At 34.3% G+C, this 13,459-nt stretch overlaps 1 protein-coding gene across 12 annotated transcripts in view; it reads right to left on the bottom strand.

Moving 5' to 3' along the window:
- Positions 1 to 13,459, bottom strand: part of LOC120531691 (R3H domain-containing protein 1) — a 244,756-nt gene that overhangs the window by 123,519 nt on the left and 107,778 nt on the right. For 8 of the 12 annotated variants that reach the window (XR_005634140.1, XM_039757318.1, XM_039757320.1 and 5 more), the window contains 9 exons: positions 7,539 to 7,650; positions 7,375 to 7,453; positions 6,897 to 6,956; positions 6,576 to 6,716; positions 5,570 to 5,678; positions 5,381 to 5,491; positions 1,550 to 1,587; positions 1,392 to 1,445; positions 1,040 to 1,266 (listed from right to left, as the gene is read on the bottom strand). Coding sequence is in view for 11 of the 12 variants with exons in the window: in XM_039757318.1 (XP_039613252.1) it covers positions 1,040 to 1,266; positions 1,392 to 1,445; positions 1,550 to 1,587; positions 5,381 to 5,491; positions 5,570 to 5,678; positions 6,576 to 6,716; positions 6,897 to 6,956; positions 7,375 to 7,453; positions 7,539 to 7,650 (931 nt within the window). In the remaining variant the exon portion in view is untranslated. The remainder of the gene's footprint in view (positions 1 to 1,039; positions 1,267 to 1,391; positions 1,446 to 1,549; positions 1,588 to 5,380; positions 5,492 to 5,569; positions 5,679 to 6,575; positions 6,717 to 6,896; positions 6,957 to 7,374; positions 7,454 to 7,538; positions 7,651 to 13,459) is intronic. The other 4 variants (XM_039757321.1, XM_039757325.1, XM_039757328.1 and 1 more) reach the window with 2 other exon arrangements.

Below are 13,459 nucleotides of genomic sequence, written 5' to 3'. Positions count from 1 at the left end.
TATGATTAGTACAGTAATCCCTCCTTGATCGCGGGGGTTGCGTTCCAGACCCTCCCGCGATAGGTGAAAATCCGCGAAGTAGAAACCATATGTTTGTATGGTTATTTTTATATATTTGAAGCCCTTATAAACTCTCCCACCCTTTTAACATTATTAGAGCCCTCTAGACATGAAATAACACCCTTTAGTCAAACGTTTAAACTGTGCTCCATGACAAGACAGAGGTGACAGTTCTTTCTCACAATTAAAAGAATGCAAACATATCTTATCTTCAAAGGAGCGCCGTCAGGAGCAGAGAATGTCAGAGAGAGCGCTCGCTAAGAAAAGCAAACAATCTTTTAAGTATACAGAAGCACCGCGATAAAGCGGCATTTTGTAGAGGAGCATCCGTGTCCTCTGTGCAAACAGCCCCTCTGCTCACACCCCCTCCGTCAGGCAGAGAGAGTGAGAAAGATAGAGAGAAGTAAACAATCTCAAGCACCGCGCGGGAAGCATATCTTATATCATTGAGGAGTTTTAGTTAATATGTAATACAGGCTCTGATTGGGTAGCTTCTAAGCCATCCGCCAATAGCTTCCCTTGTATGAAATCAACTGGGCAAACAAACTGAGGAAGCATGTACCATAAATTAAAAGACCCATTGTCTGCAGAAAGCGGCGAACCAGCAAAAAATCCGTGATATATATTTAGATATGCTTACATTTAAAATCCACGATAGAGTGAAGCCGCGAAAGTCGAAGCGCGATATAGCGAGGGATTACTGTGCATTTATTCTTTCAGCACACAGTCTCCTTGATTTTGTGTTAATATATTTATTAGAAAGTTGTATTTTTTTTTAAATGCAAACATTTTCTAAGATGAAATCATGCCTGTGTTTGCCAATTGTTTTGCTAAAAGTCTGGAAAAAATCTAAAACTGTGGGTCTTTCAGTGACACAAATTTTATAACATTATCCAACTAAAATAAGTCGGTTTTTCCAAACTGGTCCTTCATTTTCAAGAATATACTATTAATTTTTCATAGATGCAAGACAACTTGCCTGTCTTTGAGAGCCTGCCTGTGCTTTTACTGCTTCCAGAGCTGTCCCCTCTTGTCAGCACAGAAATGCCACTGAAGCTGCTGGCTTTTGTCATAGCTGGTTTTAAGTTACGGTTGGAGCTGTCAGAGTCTGTGCTGCTCCAGGGTCGAGGATCAGAATACTTTAGCTCATTCTCTGTACTGCTCTGTCGACTACTAGCTGAACGTGCTGATGCATCCTTGTTCACCCTAAGATTAATTTAAATCAATAACAAAACACAATATTTACAACTTTTAACAATTACACTTGTAGGAAGGATACAGAAGTACAAAAAAATTTCATGCACAGTAAGATAAAAAAAAAAATGCAGCACCTAAATATTTGCCGTCTTTGTTGTGTACTATTAGAAGCATCCTCTTCCTTGATTCTGTTGTTTTTGTTTATTGAAAAAAATAATATTTAAATATTTGTAATAGTAAAGAATCACAAAAATTCAAAACTGCATAAATCATAATTAAAACTTATATTTACCTTTTATCTGGCAGATAATTTTCCTGAATATACAGAGCCTGAAAATAAAAGAAATTTTTGTCCCACTAATGAAAATTATGATGAGAAAAAAATTGCAAAATAACTAAGAAATATATATAACATCTTCATTAAACCAAATAAAGGTTTACTATCATGTACCAAAGTTAATTTATTGATAGCATGTTTCCTAACTAAATTTATTAACACTAGAATCCCTGAAGCCTATGTTATAACTCTTGATCCTATGCCACCTTAAATTTCTTTGCGCATCTCCATTACCATCTTATGTTTTATAAATGTGTTGATCAGCACAAGCAGCAAGCTATCCCATACACTCACCACCACAGCTCAACTTGGGCAAAAAGTTCTACCAGCTCAAGTCTTGTTTTTCTGGGTGTGAGGTGCCTAGAGTTGTATAAGGTAAATAGTATATTCCATTTTTGAAACAAATGCATTTCATGTGTGTTCTGTGTTTACAACGATCTATGTAAATATAGGATGACAGGAAATGTGAGAAATGCAGGAAATATCGAACACATAGCTAAATCAGCAACTTTTTTCATGGTATAATACTAACGATAAAATTTTGACAAGAAGTGTATATATAATGTGTGAAGACAACACTTTCACAAAAGGAACACGTATAACAAAAGAAGTGCGCTTTTTTTTCCAAGTATATAACCAAACAGAAAAAAAAAATTGGGTTAGGGTATGACACTGACACTTCTTGGGTGGTGCAGCAGTAAGAACTGCTAACTTATAATCAAGAGGTTGTGGGTTTCATTTCGGGCGCTTCAATTACTGCTTTGAGTAGTAGCGAGCTCATCTTATTGTTACTATTATACAATAAAAACATGCATTTGATTTGAGTCTGTAATAGCCGGTGTAAATTTATGGTACTTGTGGTTAGCATTTCTTTTTTTTAATTCAGTTTTATTCTTTCAGTCATGTTCACACTCCCCCTGATCTGACACTGCTGTTTTCAAATAAAGACGTGCAATAACAGAGGTGATCTCAGATGAGGATGAGGGTTCTACTACATTGGAGAAAAAAACAGCAGGGCATGCTGAGCTCCTCAACGTATCATGCAAAATTCTGTTTGTGCTTATGTTTTGTGATGGTCTTTATATGTAAAACATATATTACCTATATAAAAGCTACATTGAATGTTATTTAACTATATTTATTTACTTAAACAATACAATTTACTTTTGTATAGCCCAAAATCACACAAGAAGTGCCTCAATAGGCTTTAACAGGCCCTGCCTCTTGACAGCCCCCCAGCCCTGACTCTCTAAGAATACAAGGAAAAAAAAACCTTTGTAGGAAAAAATGGAAGAAATATTGGGAAAGGCAGTTCAGAGACAGAACCCTTTCCAGGTAGGTTGGGTGTACAGTGGGTGTCAAAAGAAGGGGGCCAATACAATACACAGAACAGAAGATGCATATAAAGTGCAGGTGTGAAAAGCTATGTACTGTAGTTTCCAGTTTACATACATCATGTTGCATGAAATATGTAAGTATGGGTGTAATCTCTTTAAACTATGCATGCAGAAAAATATTAGTTAATATTTCATGCATTACTTTATGTTTCCTGCTAATTTAAAAGTGTTTTATGTCCAGAAATAACATGGCTTTGGACAGCCAATCATATCAAAGCATCCTTTGATCCTGGCAAAACAACAAAGGTGAGATGCTCAACAAAAAATAAGAAAACTGTAAGATAACAAAACTGTGTCAAAGTCTCACCATTTTACATGCAGGAGATGCTAATTAAATATGCCAAGAATTTGTCCTGAATTGTAATGCTGTTTTGTAATGCCACTTGCCATGAACATATCCATAGAAATGTGAGCATGGTTGTACATTTGTAAACTATTTCTACAAAAACAAACAAGTTTACATTTAATTTCTTATTTTATGTGTGCAGCGGATTGAATTAAGTTGTGTAATTTTTCCCTTGCTAACATTTAAAGTGAAAATACATACAAAAAAGAAATTGTGTGCAAAGAAATTACTTTTACATTCACTCAATATACAGTATATTAGGTTGTCTATGGTTTTGGGAAAAGGGTAGAGATGTGCTATGAGCATGACGAGGTGATAAGACCATTAGTGTAAACAAAAGTATTTAGACACCACTTGGCATAGCCTTGAAAGTTACAGTATTGAAAAAGTGTGTAGTGATTTTAGTGTCAAGTAAAAGGTAGCAAACAAATATAAGCCCTCTCCCATAGTTAGCTTTTTTTCTACCATTTAACACTAGAATTTCCAGAGCCTATGAAAAAAACTCAATAGATCCGGCCCACCTTAAATCCCATCACACCTCTTCGCCAGCGTCCTTTGTCCTGTAAATGTGCCGATAAAGTCAATCTGCAAGCAGCTTTCATGTGTGTTCCGTTTCTACAGTAATCTGTAAAAACATTGTTAAAACAGAAGCTTTTTCAAATTTTAGTAATAAATGTTACAAAATGTAGGCATAAACTATAGAATGTGTGAAGCATGAAGTCCAAACATCAAATTAATACTTTCACAAAAGGTTCAAGAATGATACAACAGCTTACTTGGCTTAGTGGTAAAATTTGCTGACTCACAGTGCAACAAACTTGCCGTTTCTCAGAGACCCGAGTTCGAATCCCTGCTGTGGAGAAAGCGTTATTTGTATTTTCTTTTTAACCTCAAACGGACATAAAATGTATAAATTGGTATGCACTGTCAGTTAATGACATTGTTATATTTTCATGTGGGATGCTCCTATTTATTTATATATCTAGTGACTTCTCTGACTGTCTGTCTCTCTATTACGCAGTGCTCTGTCTGTCTGTGTGTTATGGTTCTTAAAATTTTTTTAAAAATATTTTAAAAGAAGTATCCCACATGAAAATATAACAATCTCATTAACTGACAGTGCATACCGATTTATAAATTTTATGTCCGTTTGAGGTTAAAAAGAAAAAAACACTTTCTCCCCAACGGGGAATCGAACTCTGGTCTCTGAGGAACGGCAAGCGTGCTGCGCTCTGAGTCAGCAAATCTTACTGCTAAGCCAAGGAAGCTGTTGTATCATTCTTGAACCTTTTGTGAAAGTGTTTATTTGATGTTTGGACTTCATGCTTCACACATTCTATAGTTTATGCTTACATTTTGTAACATTTATTACTAAAATATGAAAAAGTTTCTGTTTTAACAATATGTTTACACAGATTACTGTAGAAATGGAACACACATGAAATGCGTGTGTTCCAAATAACGATCTATTATTTCCACTCTAAAACTCCACTTCACTCCCAGATAATCAATCAAGGCATGAGCTGCGAGAAGTTTGTGCACATTCTAAGTCGGTGGGGGATGGAATAGCCGGCTGTTTGCAGCTTGTCTTTATCGGCACATTTACAGGACAAATGATGCTGGCGGAGAGGTGTGATGGGATTTAAGGTGGGCCGGATCTACGAGATTTTCTGTAGGCTCTGGTAATTCTAGTTTTAATGGTGATAGTTTTTTTAAAGCTCCAAACCAGAAGTCTGCTCTTTAAGTTGTGACGGTTGGTCTTACTCGAGTTGAAACACTTATGTTTATATGCAACATCTATTACAATGAACGGAAAGATTTACACATATACTGCTATTATCAGCAGTCTTAAAATATTAGTCTCAAGCATTTGAAATAAAGAGAACTAAATGTGATTATTCTTTACTTAATTTCAAATGAAAAAAATCACTTTATTTTTATTAGAAGAAAAACTTAGCAATGTGAATAAACTTGGAAAAAAGAATAAAAGTATGTATAAACTAAAAAACTACAATTGGGGTTTTGAACATTTTTAAAACTTACATCTTGTGCAAATATTCTTTCCCTAACTCTCTGGTATTCTTCCTCTCTTTCTTCTATTGATTTGCTTCTTCTATCCTCTTTTAAACGAATACGCATCTGAAAGTAGAAAACCTTCATCAGCATTAACTTGGTTAGTTTGTAGTACAAGTAAACACAAAATAAATCTAATAATATTTTTAGCAAATTTACCTGGCCATCATCTTTGTCCATACTGGAGTTATCACGTTTCAGAATATACCGTTTTTGGAAATCATCACTTTTGTCATCTTTAAAATGCTCACAAAATTTCTGATCAGGTCTAATGTAAATAAGACAATAGTAAAATGTTAACAAGTTCTTCATTAAGATAATTTTTAACAATCAATTTTATTTCATTTTTTCTCCCTTATCCTAAGGAATGCAATGCCTGTATAAGAGCTGAAATTGCCTGGATTTAAGAAGACTCAACTGACATGGTCATTAAAATGTTTATCAGGATTTGTTCCAGTTGTAATCATCCAACTAAATATCATCTTAAAAATGCAACTGTTTAAAATGCAGCAGTTTTTCTTGCTTACATGAAAAAAAATAGCTGAAATTCATCATGATGCAAGTTTATGGTGAACAGACAAAATAATGTAAGAAAGTTGAACAACACAGAGCTGAAGAAACAAAAAAAAAAAGTATTGGAAAAATTAAAATGTTAATACTCAAACAATCTTTCCACAGTCACATGTAATGAACAATATTTTTTTACATTTACTAGGTCTCAAAAATTCCCTTCCAGGAAAATACTTTGTGAACTGTTATAATTCATAAGACAGTCTTTTAGTGTTTCCTTTTGAAAAACTACACTAAATGCTTGCGACATGAGTATTGGATACTCAGTATTCTTGTTGAATATTACTAATAATCATATAAAAGAAATAATAATAAAATGCCTTTAAAGTAATTAATACTTACACACTATAGTCAGTACCCAATATTACTAACCTGTTCTTAAAATTCTTGCATCCATTTATACCTAATGTTATTAATCAGTTCTTAAAACACTTTCATCTATTTACATACAACTTAAAACCAATGCTTAAAATAAAAGAATTCAATCCGCTTGCTTTAAAACAGAAATTTTAAAACTATTTTAAACTCAGCTTGCAATATACAGACTCCACAATTTTGAAACAAATTAGCTGATAAGTAAATAAAATCTACTGACATTCTTGTATTGCTTGTTTTGTTAATAATTACAGCTTTTCCAGTCTGGTCAACATTATGATCCAACCCAAAATATGCAGCTACCCTGTGTAGCAGCATTCTATGATAAGATGTCATTGGGGGAAATTTTCTTCGTTGAGATCTGACAAATAAAAGAAAAATGTATTTAAAGTGACATCAACAAGGAATTTCTCTTAGTACACTGAATTTCTTTCATATCAAAGATATGCTTAACAGGTAACTTGGCAATTCTAAAGTGGCCAAGCATGAGTAAGCATGAATTTGTAGTTGTACTATATATATATATATATAGTGTACTCACTCATTATTAGTGATAAAATCCAAGATATCTTGTTCAAGCTTTAGCAACATCATTCTGTCCCTGGGCAACAAGAAGCATTCAATAACAACAATAAATTTAAGTTATTAAATATGTTTAAATATAGATTAACATATACTGAATCTGAATAATTACATTGTTGTTAACGTATAAACATATTCTGCCTCTGTGTATAAATTATTTTTTACAATGTATTAATTAGAACCACTGGCATATTTAAAAATTAACTTAATACATTTAAATTTTATATCAAACAAAGGATCCTGAATACAGTAGCCAATTATAATGTTGAATAGTGAAGTTAAATGTTTTTTTTTCACATTTCTTTAATAATTATCCTCAAGCTAGCCGTTGGCTCACTTTTTTTTACATTATCTTCACTTAATATATCATTAATAACAAATGAGATAAAACACATTGTTACTGTTAGTGTTGAAATAAAATGTACATATTATCATACCTGGGATTGTTTTTTAAAGTGTTAACTAAAAACTCATGTAGGTCTATTCCAGTTGAATCAGTGTATTCTTGACTTGAATCTTAAAGTAAAAAGAATTGAAACACAATAATTATGCGTTATATTTAGATGATATGCTTTAGCAAAAGGTGAAAAGTATTACACACCTCTTGACAACATTTTGCGGGATATTTTATCTGGTTTATCAGTATTATTTTCTGTCTCATCTTCATCTTTAATAGGTGATCCTTCTCTATCAAATGATTGCATGAACTGTATCTGTATTTAACAGAGAAAAAATAGTTAATTTCTAAACACATTTCAGTATCTTCAGTAGCTAATACACTTTATTCATTTGGAAAAAAATAATTGCTCAGTTCAGACATTTTATTGACTTGCTAGAGCATGTTCTCATTCATTAAAAGAAAAAAGTCATCAATATGCAGTGAGTGATTTGCTGTCATGTGCTATGGTAGCACATTGTTTTTGGCATTATTAGAATACATTAGATTTCATTTCAAATATCACTTTTTAGTAAAAAAGTAATTTTGGCTTATTATGCTTTTTTAGCCAACCAAAGAGCAAATAGCACCATACTTAGTTTAAATATAAGACAAATGAAAATAGAAGACATATAAGATACAGTGTACTTTTCAGCACAATTCAAATTACATGACTACAATCATACCATGGAAGAGATTTGAAATACTCAAACTGTATTCTGATTGTGTTGCTTTATAATAGACAATTTGGTAACCACAAAAGTAGAATGTATGAAAAAGATATAAACTTGAGGGTCGAAACAGACCAGTAGGAAGTAATGTATCACACTTTCCATCATTCATTACTACGTAATTATTCAACTTTCACTCTTCTTGAAACAAAACATTCAATTAATTTACTTTAATGTCTCATTACTATCAATACAGGAAAAGCCACATTAATTTATTTAAATTACAGTTGATTATTAGTGGTAAAAATATTCCTAAACAACCTTCATTCAACATCTTCATCAACATAAAATATGTTGGTTTGTTCAAAAATATGAAAGATGTTTTATGCACATATAAATATAAAGCAAAATTGCTTGTGTGTCAGGCTAAAAAAGTTCTAGTTCTAGTAAGAGAAAAGTATAATAATAACATGAAAGAAAGCCTGCTTCAGCCTATAATTTTCTATATTTTTGAATGATATTTTAATTATAGACTATGAATGATTTTTCTAGTTCTTGTCCGATACAGCTTACTAATACATTATTTAAGAAAGATGAGCAACTTTAAAAAATAGCTGAGGGAAAAAAAAAAAAAAACAGCAGTAAAACCTGCTTCAACTGTACAAATTTTGTTGCAGAGTTTGGCTGGAGCATCTCTCAGCAATAATTGTGTCCTCAGGTGTTTGGGCATATGTAAAAAAACAAAAGTAGAAACTAATCAAAGTTTTTTTTATTTAGGGGCAAAATACTAAAATCTGTATTTTAGCTATGGTTCTGTATTAATACATCTGCTAGGTGAAACTTTTGAGCAAACATATACTTAAATTTTTTTGTAAATATTCTGCTAACCTGCTGCATTTAATATAAGAATATTTTGCTTTATTTACATTTTAAAAAGTACTTTCTACAGGCACAGAACATCATGAAGAACATGGATGGAATCACCTAGCTTCCACAAATAAAGCATATTAAACACAAACAAGAAAATATGTAGAACTGGAAAATTTGGTTGAAATTATTACAAAACATCAGAATCTACTAAAGTTATTGAGTAACCTGCCTTTGCATCATCTAGATGATATTCTCACATTTGAGAATATGCTGTTTGCAGAAATCATGACATGCTGTACAGCAGATAAGGCCAAAGATGACCCCAAGAGATTATTTCAGTATTTTAGTAATAAAAGAACAGTTAGAGAGAAGGTGAAGTGTATCAGGAATAGTACAGAGATTTAAAAAATACTGACAGTGAAATAGCAGATGCACTAAACGTCTTTACAAGTGGGAAAGTGGAAAACCTCCAACTGTTAACTGGGACTATACTAAGGAAGGTCTGAGTGATTTGGAAATTGAAGAGGGAGAAGTACTGCACAAATTAAATAAGCTGAAATCAAACAAAACAACAGGACCAGACAATATTTATCCACAAATGCTTAAGGAGGTTAGTGACTACATATACAAAACCTTGATACATATTTTTAGGAAGTCACTATGCAATGGAGGAATTTTGGAAGGACTAGAAAATGGAAATTACTATCCTCCTATATAAAGTTAGTGCTTGAGGAGATCAAAGTAACTATAGGTCAGTAAACTTAATGTGCACCACAGGTAAATTAACCAAAGGATTTATTACTGAGCAACACATGGCAAAAACGGGGGATTTGCTGAACAGTCAACAAGGGTTCTAATGAGGGAGGTCGTGTTTTATGAAAATGTTAGAATTGTTTGAGGAAGAAACAAAAGGATACATTTATCTTGACTTTCAGAAAGCATTTGATAAGGTACCACATGAGAGGCGGTAATACGGTAATACCTAAACTACTCTAAAGCAACGTTTGCACTGATTTTGTATCTCACACCCTCATACACCTTTATCATAAGAACATCCCTTATCTACGATGGAGTGATCAATCAGAAGAAAATATGAAACTGGTTTTATATTAAACGTTGTTGAAGTGCTTCTGAGAAACTGATGCGAGATTGGAGGAGGCAAGAAGATAAAAAAAAAAAAAGAAAAATGTGTCGCATTTTTTAACAGGTGTATAAGTCAGGGTCTGATTTTATGACTGATTTTTCAGGTCTTGATGAGTATGTATGTATATATATACCGTGTATACATATATATATATATATACCCCGTATATATATATATATATATATATATATTGTCACGCTTGGGTTACAGATTTGTGCAGAGACACACAGGAGGTTGTAGAGAGCAGGAATTTTATTCAAACACTGCAAACAAACATTTGTTTCTTTTTCAAAAGCTTAAATGTGCTCCATGACAAGTCAGAGATGACAATTCCGCTAGAAGGACAAAATGTCAGAGAGAGAGAGATAAAAGCAAAACAATCAATTCCAAATCTGACAGGCGCTGCACAAGGCTTTTAAGTAAGCGGAGTACAGCGCGACAGCTTTATTACGCGTTATAGTGCAAGGGAAGGGTAAGGAGCAATGTGAAGGTAGACTGCGTTTAAGGGGTTTTCCCAGGGGCGTCTGTGTCTTCTTGGGGTGTGATCACCCCTCCAGGTATATATATATCTACTCGCTATATATAAAATCCTAAGCTTAAAAGTGCAACGATTTTATGTCATGCTTTAAATCTGGCTTATTTTAAAACCTACATATATATGTTTGGTATTATTCAGAATTTATCAAACTTTAATGTGATGTTGTTAGATTTTCAGATTCTTATTCCATTTTTAAATTATAAATTAAAAAATATCAAGAACTCACGTCCTGCAAGACAAGACTTTGTGCCAAGAGATTTAACCACACCTGGGGCCAGAAATAAAAGACAAAAAGTAGGACAGCTGCTATACAGACTTTTAAATGTTTGAAGTGCCGCGCGAGATGCATATCATGTGGCACAGCAGCAGATTAAGCAAAGAGGAGGTTTAAAAAAAAAAAAAAATATTTGTTTCCCATTGTATCACCGTTTAAGTGGGTGTTTCAGAGGAGCGTTCAGCCCCCTCTTCACAACGCAAGCGGCAGAGACATGAAGTGGCTGATCTATAGCGCAGGCCGGGGGGGTTGGCGAGCAATGCGAGCCGGGGCAATCCTAGTATATATATATATATATATATATATATATATATATATATATATATATATATATATCTATACTAATAAAAGGCAAAGCCCTCACTGACTGACTGACTGACTGATAACTAATTCTCCAACTTCCCGTGTAGGTAGAAGGCTGAAATTTGACGGGCTCATTCCTTACAGCTTTCCTACAAACGTTAGGCAGGTTTCATTTCGAAATTCTACGTGTAACGGTCATAACTGGAACCTACTTTCGTACATATATACGGCCATAGCCTGCAGCTCGGTCGCCGTGTGAGTTGGAGTTGCGTCCCTCATCATCACGCCTCCCACATAATTGAGTGCCTGCCCATATAAGGCTGTCTGTCAGCAGCAATCCAATAGACACGCTGCCGCTAAATATTCGCGGGTGAAGGACTGTGCTTATGCAAACGAAGATGAGATGGTCAGGGACAGACTAGTGTTTGGCACAAACTCAGCGAAAGTGCAAGAGAAACCTTTAAGTGCCGGGTCTTAGCTAACATTAAATAAAGCTGTGGACAATCGCAAGATCGCATGACATAACACAAGCACAGCTGAGAACCTTCGATGCACGTACTCCGAGCGGCTCACGTGAACTGACTTTGCAGGACTGGGAAAGGTAAACCTGTGCATGCAGTGTGTGATGTCTCAGATAACGAGGAAGAAGAGCTGTTTATTGATGCAGTAAGAAAGGAACAACCCTCTGAATCTGAAGAAGCCTTTGTAGACATATCAATAGGAAAGCAAGGTGTAAAGCTTAAGTAATTAAGTTCATAGACACGCTGCCGCTAAATATTCGCAGGCAAATCCACAACTTAATACTGGGAATGCCTGTTAAACATCTTACATTCACGAGTACCGATTTGGGTAGTGAATACTTCGATGAATGAAACCTGTTATCTTACCGGTTGACAAACACGGAATATAACTTGAACACAACACATCCTCCAAATACGAACCTGATTGAAAGAAATAATGATAATCAAATCCTTGATGACAGCAACACTCATAACAGTCACAAAACAATTACATTGACAATCATGTTACATTATTTTTAAAATGTTTCCTTTTCTTTTTCATAACTTCTTTAACACTAGAATTACCAGAGCCTACGAAAAAACTTGTAATTCCGTCCCACCTTAAATCGCTTCTTAAAATCGTTCACAGCTCTCCACCAGCGTCTTTTGTCATCTAAATGTGCTGATAAAAATCAGGGTGCAAGCAGCCGGCTATTCCATCCCCCCACCAACTTAGAACGTGCACAAACTTCTCCCAGCTCATGCCTTGATTGATTATCTGGGAGTGAAGTGGAGTTTTAGAGTGGAAAGAATAGATCATTATTTGGAATACACGCATTTCACGTGTGTTCCGTTTCTACAGTAATCCGTGTAAACACATTTTTAAAACAGAAACGTTTTTCATATTGTAGTAGTAAATGACAAAATGTAAGCATAAACTATATAATGTATGAAGCCTGAAGTCCAAATATCAAACACTTCCACAAAAGGTAAACATATAATAGAACAAGTATGCTTTTATTCAAAAATATAACTGCAGAAAAAAGCCACCTTAGCATGCCATATTGACACATACTTACTACAGCTACCATGGTAGCATAATGGTATCAGCCACTGACTAGTATCCAAAAGGTCATGAGTTCGATCCCACATGGTTCAGTTTTGAGAAGTAAACTACTCTTATTCTTACTATTTTAGAATAAAAACACGCATTTGATTTCAGTGTGTAACAGCCAGTAATTTATGATATTTGTAAAGGTTAGTTTTTTTTTTTTTAATTCACTTTTCATTCTCAGTCGTGTTCAGGATCCTTCCCTACCCCCCATCTGAGAATGCTGTTTTCACATAAAGATGCGCTGTAGCTCTGCAGCGTACTTGTGACTGCATTCTCGTACCAATGCTTGCGAACTGAAGTGCCTGCGTGCACTTTTCGTGGCATTACACGCGTCTATTTTTGAGCATGCCCGTCGCTCAAACACAGGAACATATGTTGGTGTACAAGAATAAAAACAAGTGCACTTTTATTCTAGACTATAAGTGAAGAAAAATAAAAGCAAGTTACAGTAGGCGGTTGATACGACAGCTTGCGTGGTGCAATGCTAAGAACTGCTGATTTCTGATCCGTGCTATATAAAATCATCACATTCAAATATTAACAATTTCCACACACCCTTCCTACATTCACGACATGTGTACTTGTTGCAGTGTACACATCTCTCTATGCTATGGTTCCTATTACACTGAATGAGCACCTGACATTGTACTTTCTTCCCTATATAAATAACAC

This window comes from Polypterus senegalus, chromosome 6, assembly GCF_016835505.1.
Source record: "Polypterus senegalus isolate Bchr_013 chromosome 6, ASM1683550v1, whole genome shotgun sequence".
NCBI lineage: Eukaryota > Metazoa > Chordata > Cladistia > Polypteriformes > Polypteridae > Polypterus > Polypterus senegalus.
The sequence above is the reverse complement of the archived record's forward strand: the minus strand, read 5'-3'. Positions and strand labels throughout refer to the sequence as shown.